We start from the raw sequence: 14159 nt of genomic DNA on the forward strand, positions 1-14159 counted from the left end.
ACCTCTTTTCATGCACTGAAATGAGGTATTCTCTATCAATATCCTCCCCACCTGTCCCACAATAGCATTCTGTCATCCACCGAACCTATGCAATATGCTTGTCCATCCTTTCTCCATTCCTACTCCAACCCCTTGACTCATGGCTCATACTGCTGCAACAGACATGGATGCAAGACCTATCTCATACATGTTCCCATTACCACCTAGTCCAGTCCTGTCATAGGGATCTCCCATCCTGTCGTCACAAGCAGGCCTATCTGTGAACGCAGCCAAGTGCTCTAAAAACTAAATTGCAACCACTGTACTGTTTTGTACATGTTTTGTACTGACAAGCAGTCTGTCTGCACGAATAGCCACTACCAAACTGTGGCCAAGAGACAACTGGACCACTCAGTTACTGAATGTGATGGGCTTCACCTGAATGACTGCTTCACAACCTGTACCATCTGAATCCTTCCCACCAACACCAGCTTTTCTGAACTGTAGAGTGGGACTTTCCTTGCAACATATCCTTCGTTTCTATAATCCCCAGCCTCAACCTTCACTAGTTCCTGTTCTCTGCCTACCTATTCACTTACCCATTCCCACCCAAGCACTACACGCACCTTCTATTCTGCCAAAGCACCTAAAGTCTTTGCCCCTTCTCTACGTCTCTCCTCTCCCTACTCTGCACCTAGCAGCCCTATCCCGCCCCACTATGCCCCTGCACACACTCACAGGCAGCACATCATTCCCCACCCCTACCCTGCTATCCCTCTTTCTCCCCACTCCATGCCTCCTCCTTAGCCCCACCACACACTTCATATTGCTGCTTACATCAGATGCAGTCACAGTCAGGCCACAGTGGCTGGAGACAGTGGCCATACGTGTGTGAGTTGTGCTTGTGTGATGTGTGTGTTTTCTATTTGCAAAGAAGGACTTTTTTTGTCTGAACACTTAAATGTTTAGCAGACTGTAACTCAATGCCCCCTCTATATGGAGAGCAGCAATCTATCCCTGTCATGATATTGTTTTGTTATTCCATCCTGGACTTTCCACTGTTTAACACATACACTATGTGATCAAAAGTATCCGGACACCCCCAAAACATACACTTTTCATATTATGTGCATTGTGCTGCTACCTACTGCCAGGTACTCTGTATCAATGACCTCAGTAGTCATTAGACATCATGAGAGCGCAGAATGGGGTACTCCGTGGAACTCATGGGCAGGGTCAGATGATTGGGTGTCACTTGTGACATACATCTGTACGTGAGATTTCCACACTCCTAAACATCCCTAGGTCCACTGTTTACGATGGGGTACTGAAGTGGAAACGAGAATGGGCACTTACAACACAAAAGCGTACAGGCCGACCTTTTCTGTTGACAGACAGAGACTGCCAACAATTGAAGAGGGTTGTAATGTGTAATAGGCAGACATCTATCCAGACCATCACACAGGAATTCCAAACTGCATCAGGATCCACTGGAAGTACTATGAAAGTTAGGTGAGAGGTGAGAAAACTTGGATTTCATGGTCGAGCAAACCCTCACATCATGCCAGTAAATGTGTAAGGAGCGTAAACACTGGACGATTGAACAGTGGGAAAATATTGTGTGGAATGATGGATCACAGTACACAATGTGGCGATCCGATGGCAGGGATGGCGAATGCCAGCGTATGTGGTGCCAACAGTAAAATTTGGAGGTGGTTGTGTTATTGTGTAGTTGTTTTTCATGGAGGGGGCTTGCACCCCTTGTTTTGCGTGGCACTATCACAGCGCAGGCCTACATTGATGTTTTAAGCACCTTCTAGCTTCCTACTGTTGAAGAGCAATTCGGGGATGGCGATTACATCTTTCAACACGATCGAGCACCTGTTCATAATGCACGGCCTCTGGTGGAGGGGTTACACGACAATAACATCCCTGTAATGGACTGGCCTGCACAGAGTCCTGACCTGAATCCTATAGAACACCTTTGAGATGTTTTGGAATGCCAACTTCGTGCCGGGCCTCACCAACCAACATCAATACCTCTCCTCAGTGCAGCACTCCATGAAGAATGGGCTGCCATTCCCCAAGAAACCTTCCAGCACCTGATTGAAAGTATGGCTGTGAGAGTGGAAGCTGTCATCAAGGCCAAGGGTGGGCCAACACCATATTGAATTCCAGCACTACCGATGGAGGGTGCCACGAACTTGTAAGTCATTTTCAGCCAGGTGTCTGGATACGTTTGATCACATAGTGTAGTAAATTGTCATCTAATGATTATGCAGCACTAATTACAGTTCAAAAGAAATTTGGTTCATCCAAAACTATTATCTGTTGTCAATCTGTGAGCCACTGAATGTGCTGTCACCTCACTAGAATAATTAAATGCCCTATGGCTCATACTACTGCTAAACTGATTATTTGACACCATCATATCTACTTGCACGCCAGTTTCGTTTCTTATGTAATCAAGAAGCTTATCAGCTGGTCAAAGAATACCGAGTGTATTGTATTCTAATCTGCTCCATTGCATGAAAAGTTACTGAGAATCAAAGTCCAAAACCCAGATAGGTAGAGAATACATAGAGGGACATGTTATTCAGCCCTTCCTGCAACGCCATGCGTGCTACTAGCTACCATGTTTTGGGAAATCATTGTGCTGTGTATGATTTTTTGAAGAACACAGTTTCTGATTATCTTTTTGAAATCATGACAGCCATGTACTCAGAGTATAAATGCATGCACACAACTTGAAAATAGACTGAAGATTGGTTTTTGACAGTAGCAAGAGGCATTACTCCAATAATGTTTTTGTTGCTTCGGGGCAGATTAAAACTGCGTCTTGAACTGAGAATCGAACTCGGGACCTTTGCCTTTTGTGGGCAAGTGCTCTACCAACTGAGCAACCCAAGCACAACTCATGCCCCATCCTCACAGCCTTACTTCTGCCAGTTCCTCGTCTCCTATCTTCCATTCTGGAAATTTTTTGTTGCTTTCTATAAATTTTAAATGAAGTGTGCTTTCACATTAGGAAATATGGATTACAGACAAAAAGGCCTGTAATTTTCTGTGAACAGACAGTTACTTGTTTTAAATTATAACTTCAAATTATAACAGAACCCCTTGGACGCAAAGTAAGAAGTGCAAATTACTCTATGAAAGTATGCTTTTATATGTGGACAATCATTTTACAAAGTTTGGGTCTACAACAGCTAGTTATGTATTTTAATTCATAAATTAATCGTGCAAATAAAGTAAAATGTGCAACGTTTAAATTAGTCTGATGCTGAATCTCTGAATTCAAATGTAGATGGGAAGTCATGAGGCTAGAGTGTGATGCAATACTAACTGTTATTTTAATAAACCTATGATCAACCAAATGCTTCTTGTTTCTTTGACTGACTGAGTGGCTTAGATCGTAATATACCTGCTGTGTGGAATGGTATTTCCTTGCCCAGTGCAACACAGCTTTTGTTTTGAACTTGATATGAATGATACATACAACTGAAATTAATGTAAACTTTCTACAGAACATTTGTCTCCAAAACATTTGTTATTCTTTGAAAGTTTCCAGTACAAAAGGGATCCTAAACTAAATTTTAGCATTATATTCAGAGCTATAATTACTAAATGCTAACAATTGTAATTTTGTAATTTCCTTATACACAATCATGTAGCACACCCCTTTCTTTTGACTACCAAAAGCATGGGCAGTATTGGCTCTCTAAAGCCAAGCGTAAATTTTGACATGTCACATAAACAAACGGTGATAGGTACCACAGCACATCGTAAATGATCCCAAGCTCATACATGGATTTCAGCATTTTAGTTACTTTAACAATAAAGTAAACATTTGGGAGGTTGGTGAGACCAAAGGCGTACCCATCTTATGACGCACATCTGATACAACATTCCAAGACAAATGGATACTGTATTGGACCAATGAGGCATGCATTTTTCAGCTTCACATGCTATAATTCTTCCTGTTTGACTGATACACCAATCCGTCAATGATGTCTGGTGCAAATATAATGTAGCTTCAATTTTCTGACAAACTGGCTCCTTTGTTAAAAGCTACCATATATGACACTCAATGAAGATCATGACAGGTTCACACAAAGTGCTGATCTTGTGCTAGGAATTTGGATATAATAACCTGAAATGTGATGATTTAGCTTGTCAGTCCTAATAAAGACCATAAATTTTCTCATGCTTCTTCAAAACATGACTTTTCCTACCCAGACAGTGCATTTTTGTTGTAAATATCTTTTAAAAAAAGCTACTACTGAAAATTACAATAATATCATATGTTTTGTAGAATGCAAATGCATATTTTACATAACAGTGACACCTCTAGTGTCTTATACCTAAACAAGTTCCATCCAACATAATATGGGAGTATATTTCATGTGAACAAAAAACTGCAGTCCCTAAATAAAGGTCCTGTTGGAAACATTGCTGATGTATATAAAGTTAGGAGATGGCCATGAAAAGGTGCACTGTGAACAGACCTCTGCCAGCCTTGCAAGGTCTCTCTGAGCAGCAGCCAACAGCTCCGCTCGCACACGAGCAGGACCTCGACGTGCAGCTTCGAGCCGGGAAACCATGGCTTCCAGAAATCTAACAGCAGTGGCATTGGCTTCCTCATCTGCAACCACCTCACGAACACCAGAGGATCCTCCCACCTGTAACATCACAGTTACTGGCTGTAAGTATGTACAGCAACCAAATTATAAAACAATAAACAAACACACAAATTAAACCACTGACGCAAACCTTAAAAAAGTATGTATGAAGTTACAGTCTCTCAATGACAGTTACCGCTTGGTGGAATTCCTGTTATTTTAGAGTGGCCAAATGTTCACATTTCCTTATGTGATTTACTGCACGAACTGACAAAGTGGAAAATTAAAGCACTGAGAAACAAAGTCTTCAATCTGATCAATCCGAGTGCTAGGAAATCTAAAAAGGTATCGTTTTAGTAAAAGGCTAACCATTTGTATACAGAATACAGCAGGAGGAGGGAATCAAAACCATTTTTTAGGGAGTATGTGGTCACATATGGTCAGTTCAATCAAAGTATTTTAAAGACTAAAGCTTTTCATTTTCAGAATAATCTAGCTCAATAATATTATTCTTTCTCATTTTCTTATTTCCTGACATAGCAGGAAAACTTGTGGTAGTGAAGTGTACTTTGTACGAGGCCAGCCAGTGGAAGCAAGTGAAGTTACAGTTCCCAGATTCACAAAACTTATGTTGGCACCATTGATTCTACAATTGTTTTGCTTTTACTTGTGAGCTGAACTTCAGATACAAAATTATCTGATCACATCTTCATTACTGTTGATCATTACCACACTTCAGATCATAGAATACTCCTCAAAACGATCTATACTATAATGTTTTACAGCCTAATCTTATCTGCCATCACACTTTCTCATATGATTTACGTTCTTCCGTAATCTGTTTCTGTCAATTATGATACTCTGGTTTTGCCTTTTTACTATCATTCACATACATTATTGTGGGTGGGCAACTTTGACCATTACAATTATCAGCAGTAGTAAAAATAGGAACTTTTGTGTTGTTCTAGTACCAAAACAGCTGCTAAAGTCTTCAAAATTGTCAGTGGGAAAGCTATTCAGAAATATAGAATGGTCACTACAAAACATATGAGAAAATACAATATTTTCTAAAAAATTACCTCCACAGCATCTTCAAATATTTCCCTAGAAGTTATATCTCCTACTGCATCCTCTCAAACTCCTTAGTGAAAGATAAAAATATGTTTTCTTGTGATAGTTGTTCAGGAATGGTTCACAGAGAGTTACAGTGACTTCCAGGAAATAAAAAGGATACTCACAGTTAACATTTTCATTTTTGGGAAAACAAATATGTGAAAATAGTGATAATGGTTGCTCTTCCTCACAATTTTGCAAAAACTGCACCACCATTCAGCCTAGCTTGTTTCTATTGATTGTCTTCACTGGGATTGTGACAATGGACCAAAATCAAGTCATTCTCAATACTCGTACTTTAGTGTGGTACTCAAACTTTCCAACTTTTAGCAATAAAATAAAAATTCTAACTGTAAATGTGTGTGTGTTGATGAATTTCACCTCTTTTCTACCAATGACACATCAAAAAATTGATTCCATTCAAACACATTTAAAAGCATCCATTGTTTTAGGCATCATGTGACTCAAATTATTGCGATTTAATGGGTTTACCACACAAAGGAACAATAATGCTTTTCCCCTCAACATCTCACAGATGCTAATGAGTACCTCTGGTTCTTTTCAACACATCTAATGTCTCCTCCAGTTAATTATGGTAGTGTATTATCCAATATGCTTCTGTAATTGCTAACAAAACTCCTACCAATAGCTGGTGAGCACATAATTAAACATAGGTGGTCACAGCTGTACTGAATGAGATCTTTAACTGAGCATTCGTGGGATAGATACAAAATTATGGCTGAAAGGCCTAAGGGTTCTTACACCTTTAAATGTGAAATATATCATCTAATCAGGCACTGTCTTTCCTACTCAAGGTAAAACGGCAATTGAGATTGATATGCACATGTAAAAGCCTTTCTTTCCCATTGCAATGGAGTCATTAAGAACTCCTGACAGCCTTCAGCTTTCTAAGTTAAATGATAGCATGTAAAAAATGTATGGTTGCAAGTTAATATGGTTTACCATTCTGAGACAACAAACTAAGGTGAATAAGAAATGTTTAAAGAACAGTTGTGTTGTCACATCATTGTAGCATGTTTACACTTTCAGGTAGTATTCTGTTTGATTTCATCATTTCAAAGAAAAAAAAAGAGGATCACATTATTTTCATACTCCCCTGCCATACTCCTTTTCACTCTCATTTTGAAGATAAATTTATTAGAAAGAAAAGACAAAGAAAAATCAACTGGAGAACCACAATAGAGTTCAATTAAAACAAAAAATGGAATTCTTTCATTACTGTGTTATGTGCATCACTGTCCTCCATAAGGCATCCAGAACATCAAAAAAGTTCTCTCTCTTGTAAGAGAATAACAATGAAGTTTACGCTACGAATAAATTGCATGAAAACAAATGTCAAGAAACTAATAATGAAAATATAATAATACACAATCCAAATACCAGACTAATCAACAAATCATACTATGACAGAAACTGTATAATAAATCTGATTAAAACATACCTTGAGTGCAGGAACTAGATGAGGCATTGTATCTCGGAGATAACAATAATGCTTGAGTGTGTGTTCTTCAAACAACTGCAACATTGTAGGACAATGCTGTGCGGCGTTTAGCACGAGAATGAGAATACTTACATCTAACTCAACATTAAAGAAATATATGGTCTTGGCAATTTTCACACAACTGAAGCGTTAATCCATTTGGATGAAATAAATTTAAATTACTGCACTGTGCATGAGCAAAATGACAACATTGTTTCGTAAGGTACAATACTTCTAAAGGTACTATTAATGATGGCCAGATTTCTTTTCATAATAACAATTTTTGCAATCAAAATACCTGTAATTTATAGATTACATTTAATTTGACATATCACTCATGTTTTTCAACTTAAAATAATGTAAAATATTAGTTCTGGTGTAGCATTTATATGACTGAGAAATTAATCACACATATATTCAATTTGTCTTATAAAAGTTGCATGCAAAATTTTGAACGATGGAAATTCAATAATTTTATTTATTTGGACATTTGTCAGGCTATAATGATAATCTCAGTGGTAGTAACAGAAGTCGGCAAATCTCCATATTTGTATGCAACATAAAACACTGGAGGTGACTAGAAATCCCCATACGAGAAAAAGGAATGTACTGTGAACAATTTGGGCACCATAATGAAAGATTAAATTAACACATAACAAACAACTGAAACAAACTACAGATCAAATGAAAGAATTAAAGAGGAAGAGAATAATATTACTTCAATGGTATTGAAGTTTAATAAAAGAATCTTTGGCTATTTTGCCCAAGAGAAAACAGAGGCAAAATGGTTTCATGACTGCATTACAGAAAAAGGCAGAGTGGACAGACAAAAATGAGTTCAGAGATTTTTCTGAAAATGGTGGAAAAGACAACGATGCAAAGAAAAAATGGGGAAGGGGTGAAATGATACAATCAGAAATTAAGGGTGAGGTTTGCAAAATGTTGCCTCAAAACTGTCAAAGGAACCACTAATGACATAAAGTGCAGTATAATAATCAAAATAATTCTAATAAAAATTACATCAAATGACTTCGATACACTTGTCACCTAATGTGCGTCATTTTGCAATACACCAAAAGGTCAAGCTGACTGTGTAACTATAATGTCAAAGAAAGGTAGCTTTCCTCCATTATCACAAAAACCTTAAATGTTAAGAAGGATGCTGCTCTTGTGATCACTGAATTTTTGCAATGTTCCCTTGTCATACGCCCAAATCAAACAGTAATCATCAATATATGGATTATTCACTATAAATGGTGCACACTAATATTAGCAGTGGTATTACCATTAATTATTGTGGTGGTAGCAGAAAGATAAATAACAGTGTTTCTTCTGACAAGGATACAAGCTGGATCTTCAACATCTGGTTCTGGCATATCAAAGAATGGATGTATGGCAAGCAGTTCTGGCACAAGAATTAGTGTCAACTCTGGGTGCTGCTGCCCAACTTTCTGTAGGCAACACCAAGTAGACTTGCGATCCTGTAACATAACCAGCATTTAATTATGTACTAGATTCATTAATGACACAGGGGCTACAGATTCTCAAACACTGCGCACACACTGGAAAGCTATCTAAAATGGCATTTAGGCAACAGCAATGTCAATGCATATAACTAAATACTCAGAGGCTACATGAGCATCTAGTTCAGCTGTTACATGTATCACACAAGATGTGTTCTCTGCCTTTCTCCAGCATTTGGTTTTAGTTACCACTCTGCAATTGCTAGGGTTTTGTAAGGAAGGAAGATTTCTGATAACAATTCAAATTCCTATGTCATCAAAATAAAACACTATTAAATTCAGTATATACATCACCACGTTTTATTAGGTAGAATGCTAATGGGGTTCCAATATCCTCATCCTTCTCTGATGTATGCACTTGTCCACACAGCCAATTATTGAATGGTTTAATACATACTATTGCAGAATCCTTACCTTCAACTAAGGTATTTTTAAAATACATAAAATTATTTGTAATTCAGATATTGGTTTAAAATCCCAGATCCAAATATTATCACCATGTTACAATAATTAATCACTCTGCTGTACACTGTTCAACTCTTATTCATCACATCTAAACTGATTGTATGAAACTTTTAATTCCACGTGACAAGGAAAGAGCAGAAATCATCTAAATGACACATATGAAATGGCGAACAGCTAACATAAAAAAAAGAGTAATATTACTGGTTTTCAAAAGGAGTTAGTTAATTTCATGTTCCACGGGGATCATTTGTATGATAAATCATAATGACATGGAACGATCACTTTACATCCATATTGCAAATTAATTTGTAAAGATGGCTATGTCCTGAACATTTATAAGTTTTAAAAAATATATACAGATATCAGTTAGTAATTCCCACCCACTGCCTTTTACACATTACAGCAATAGAACATTTTCTACGGAATAGAAGGAATTGTCAATGAGAGACTTTTTCAGTTTGTTTTCGCTGCCTGTCAGACATTTTACACCACTGGGTAAGTTATCAAAAATTTTAGCTGCAGCACTGTGCACTCTTTATGTGCTAAAGGAAACCTTAAAGTGGAGTAATGAACGTTGTTTTTCCTTCTGGTATTGTAACTATGTGCATCATTGTTCCTTTTGAACTACAGTGAATTATTTACAACTAACTTCATAAAGGAATAAATGTGCCGTACTGTAAAGCAGTAGCCAGAATTCCCAATTCCTTAAACAAATCTCTACAAGACAATCATGGATAAGCAGCATATATTATTCTTACAGCACATTTTTTAACGATGAAGACTGCCTTTCTTAAAGATAAGTTACCCCAGAACATTATTCCATATGACATTGTTGAATGAGAATGTACAAAATATGTCAACTTCCTGATTTGTTTTGCCCCAAGGTTTGCAATGATTCTAAGTGCAAATGTGGCTGTACCAAGTTGTTTTAGGAGTTACAAAATGTGATTTTTCGCATTTAAATTCTCATTGGTGTGGAGACCTTAGAATTTTGACATTTCCAACCTATTTCTTATTTAAAATTGTTGAGGCTTTCGTGGCCACTTGTTGACAAACTGCCTATTGGCTTCTGTCTCGGGTTCTTCGGCCGACGTTCATCTAATGATTTTTCTGACGTTTCGCCAGCACGAGTGGCTGGCATTGTCAAAGCTTCACCCTCCATTGCCGGTGGTGAACTGAAGCCGAGCTCGTCGGCGCAGGCTATATGTACCTGGCGCGCCAGTGTCCGAGAGCTTCTCCGCGGTCATTTCCGGTGCGGTTCTCCTCTTGCTACCTGCGACGGTCGTTCGCTGCAGTACGGGAAGCCAGGATCCGTTGACCTTAAGGCTTTCCTCTTTCTTGTTCAAACTGTTCGCGTGTTTTTGTATTTCTACAGCTTCTCTGAACAAGCGCGTGTGATAGTGCTTCTCTACAGCCAGAACTTCCGTGTCGGCGAATTTTATTACATGGTCGGTCTCATTCAGTGCGTGCTCTGCCACGGCCGATTTCTCCACCTGCCCCAACCTGCAATGTCGCTTATGCTCTTTGATCCTGGTGTTAATGGATCGTCCAGTCATTCCGACATAAACTTTTCCACATGTGCATGGTATGCGGTATATTCCCGACATTGCAAGTGGGTCTCTTTTCTCCTTCGCCGATCTAAGACACTCTTTGATCTTCCTTGTCGGTTTGAAAATCGTCTTTACGCCATGTTTGCGCAATATACGGCCGATTCTGTCCGTCACTCTGGGAATGTATGGCAGAAAGGCCGTACCCGACAATTCTTTTTCCGGTTCCTTACTTCGCCGAGGGTTGGGCTCTGTTATACTTCTAATATAATTTGTGGAGTAACAATTGCTCCTCAGGACAGTTTCCAGGTGTTGCATTTCTCGTTTGAGGTGTTGCAGCTCACATATTCGTCCTGCTCTCGTTACGAGCGTACTAATCATGCCTCTTTTCTGGCTCGGGTGGTGGTTTGACAGTTTGTGCAGGTATCGGTCCGTGTGAGTCGGTTTTCGATACACGCTGTGTCCCAGATCTTCGCCGTCCCTTGTGACCAGAACATCTAGAAATGGCAGTTTCTTGTCCTTTTCTACTTCCATGGTAAATGTTATGTTGGCATGGAGGCTGTTCAAGTGTCTTAGGAAGTCACTGAGCTGTTCTTCACCATGGCTCCACACCACGAAAGCTCAGTGACTTCCTAAGACACTTGAACAGCCTCCATGCCAACATAACATTTACCATGGAAGTAGAAAAGGACAAGAAACTGCCATTTCTAGATGTTCTGGTCACAAGGGACGGCGAAGATCTGGGACACAGCGTGTATCGAAAACCGACTCACACGGACCGATACCTGCACAAACTGTCAAACCACCACCCGAGCCAGAAAAGAGGCATGATTAGTACGCTCGTAACGAGAGCAGGACGAATATGTGAGCCGCAACACCTCAAACGAGAAATGCAACACCTGGAAACTGTCCTGAGGAGCAATGGTTACTCCACAAATTATATTAGAAGTATAACAGAGCCCAACCCTCGGCGAAGTAAGGAACCGGAAAAAGAATTGTCGGGTACGGCCTTTCTGCCATACATTCCCAGAGTGACGGACAGAATCGGCCGTATATTGCGCAAACATGGCGTAAAGACGATTTTCAAACCGACAAGGAAGATCAAAGAGTGTCTTAGATCGGCGAAGGAGAAAAGAGACCCACTTGCAATGTCGGGAATATACCGCATACCATGCACATGTGGAAAAGTTTATGTCGGAATGACTGGACAATCCATTAACACCAGGATCAAAGAGCATAAGCGACATTGCAGGTTGGGGCAGGTGGAGAAATCGGCCGTGGCAGAGCACGCACTGAATGAGACCGACCATGTAATAAAATTCGCCGACACGGAAGTTCTGGCTGTAGAGAAGCACTATCACATGCGCTTGTTCAGAGAAGCTGTAGAAATACAAAAACACGCGAACAGTTTGAACAAGAAAGAGGAAAGCCTTAAGGTCAACAGATCCTGGCTTCCCGTACTGCAGCGAACGACCGTCGCAGGTAGCAAGAGGAGAACCGCACCGGAAATGACCGCGGAGAAGCCCTCGGACGTTGGCGCGCCAGGTACATATAGCCTGCGCCCGCGAGCTCGGCTCCAGTTCACCACCGGCAATGGAGGGTGAAGCTTTGACAATGCCAGCCACTCGTGCTGGCGAAACGTCAGAAAAATCATTTGATGAACGTCGGCCGAAGAACCCGAGACAGAAGCCAATAGGCAGTTTGTTATTTCTTATTTCATTGTCATTTGTTATAATTGGTGTAGTGCCCCTAAATGTGCAGAACTGAATATGTCTGATCTTTTTAAAACTAAGGGTGAGACCATTTGCAGAAAACCAATCAAAGATACTTTTAGAAACATTGTTTATCATTTCTTCCATTTCTGTATTTATTCTTGAACTGATTGCAATACTAGTGTCATGTGCAAAAACAACTAATGCTCCTTGTTGTATATTCGATGGAAGATCGTTTACATATGAGGAACAATAGTGGATGTAAGGTTGAGCCTTGATGAACCCCATATGTGGTTTCTCCTCAGTCGGAATAATAGCCCCTACTTCATTGGTTGAATTACTAAGTAAAGCTGTCTGCATTCTTTTGGTTAAATATCGCATTATCCATTGGATGGCTTTAACACCAGCGCAGCAAAGCTTCAATTTTTCTAGGAGAATACTATGATTCACAGTCAAATGCCTCAGATAGGTCACAGAAAATACTAACTGCCACTATTTTATTATTTAACGCTTGTAAAACTTGGTGAATGAACATGTAAAAGGTATTCCCAGCAGAGCAAGTTTTCTGAAATCCAAAATGTGATTTGCTGAGAATATTATTCTTGCTCATGTGAGATACTATTTTAGAATACACCACCTTCTAAAAGATTTTGAAAAATGATGTCTTCAGTGAAACAGGCTGGTAGTTATTCGCATCTCTCCTATCACTTTTCATATGGAGGGGTTTGATAATTGCACATTTCAGTCTCTCTGGAAAAATACCTTGATTTAGTGATGCATTACATATTTCAAATAAGACAGAGCTTATTATATGGGAACAAATCTTAGGTACTCTTCTGAAACACTGTCAACATCACGAACGTTTGTTACACACATTTGCTACCTGCAACATATCATTTATAGCCCATCCATCCCATTCAGAAGTGATGTTATTCCATTCTGTAGCTAACTGTCCTGTCTCTCATGTGACTACACTCCATACAGCCTTAAGTCAAATGTTGGAATTACTTATTTCTGACATTATGTGCACGTTCTTTGATTTTTTTAAATGACTTTTCTTAGTAATTTTTCTAGTGTGTAACTACTACTGGACCTCCACTTGTTCTTGCCAACAGACACATTTCCCTTTTCCTTTCACAAGATACTTTAATCCCTTTAGAGAGAGAGAAATATGTGCTCCAACTTCTCTTCTTTTATAAATCTGCTCTTCCATTCCTGCTCTGTGGCACTCACTTTTAATTCCAATAGTGTCCAAGTTGTTCAGAGTTTGAATATCAGTTTAATACCCAAGATATTAAGGATTTATTTGTTGTGACATATAAATGTTGATCTTCGAACTTTATTCTTATTCTGTGAAAAGTTTCATAAAAATCCACCAATCCAATGACAGTAGACGAGCAGTTTACCGCAGAAGAACTGTTACACTCACAGGGGAATCAAAAATGTGTAGAAAGATTGGAGTGACATAACAAATGAGTAGACACGTGTAGACTCAAACTGACAGTATCAATTCTGTTTCTTTACTATCGTCCCTTAAACACATTTTTTGGTGAAGCGCAAAATCACGTATTTAATAAACTGATCATCCAGTTGATAAAACTTGTCGCAGCACTATGACAGACTTCAGGATAAAAAAAACATTTGTGCACTAAAACTCCATTAGAAATCGTTCCTCAGTAACTGGGCACTGTTGTTTA

The 14159-nt window shown here is 39.2% G+C and overlaps 1 protein-coding gene across 1 annotated transcript in view; it reads right to left on the reverse strand.

Annotated features, from left to right (window-relative positions):
- The window catches only part of LOC126237447 (integrator complex subunit 4), a 113392-nt gene that overhangs the window by 20060 nt on the left and 79173 nt on the right, over nucleotides 1-14159 (reverse strand). Inside the window, exons 11-13 of the mRNA XM_049947576.1 lie at nucleotides 8561-8696; nucleotides 7177-7310; nucleotides 4488-4661 (exon numbers count right to left, since the gene is read on the reverse strand). Of these exons, the coding sequence (XP_049803533.1) occupies nucleotides 4488-4661; nucleotides 7177-7310; nucleotides 8561-8696 (444 nt within the window). The remainder of the gene's footprint in view (nucleotides 1-4487; nucleotides 4662-7176; nucleotides 7311-8560; nucleotides 8697-14159) is intronic.

The sequence above is a fragment of the Schistocerca nitens genome, chromosome 2, assembly GCF_023898315.1.
Source record: "Schistocerca nitens isolate TAMUIC-IGC-003100 chromosome 2, iqSchNite1.1, whole genome shotgun sequence".
Taxonomy (NCBI): Eukaryota; Metazoa; Arthropoda; class Insecta; order Orthoptera; family Acrididae; genus Schistocerca; species Schistocerca nitens.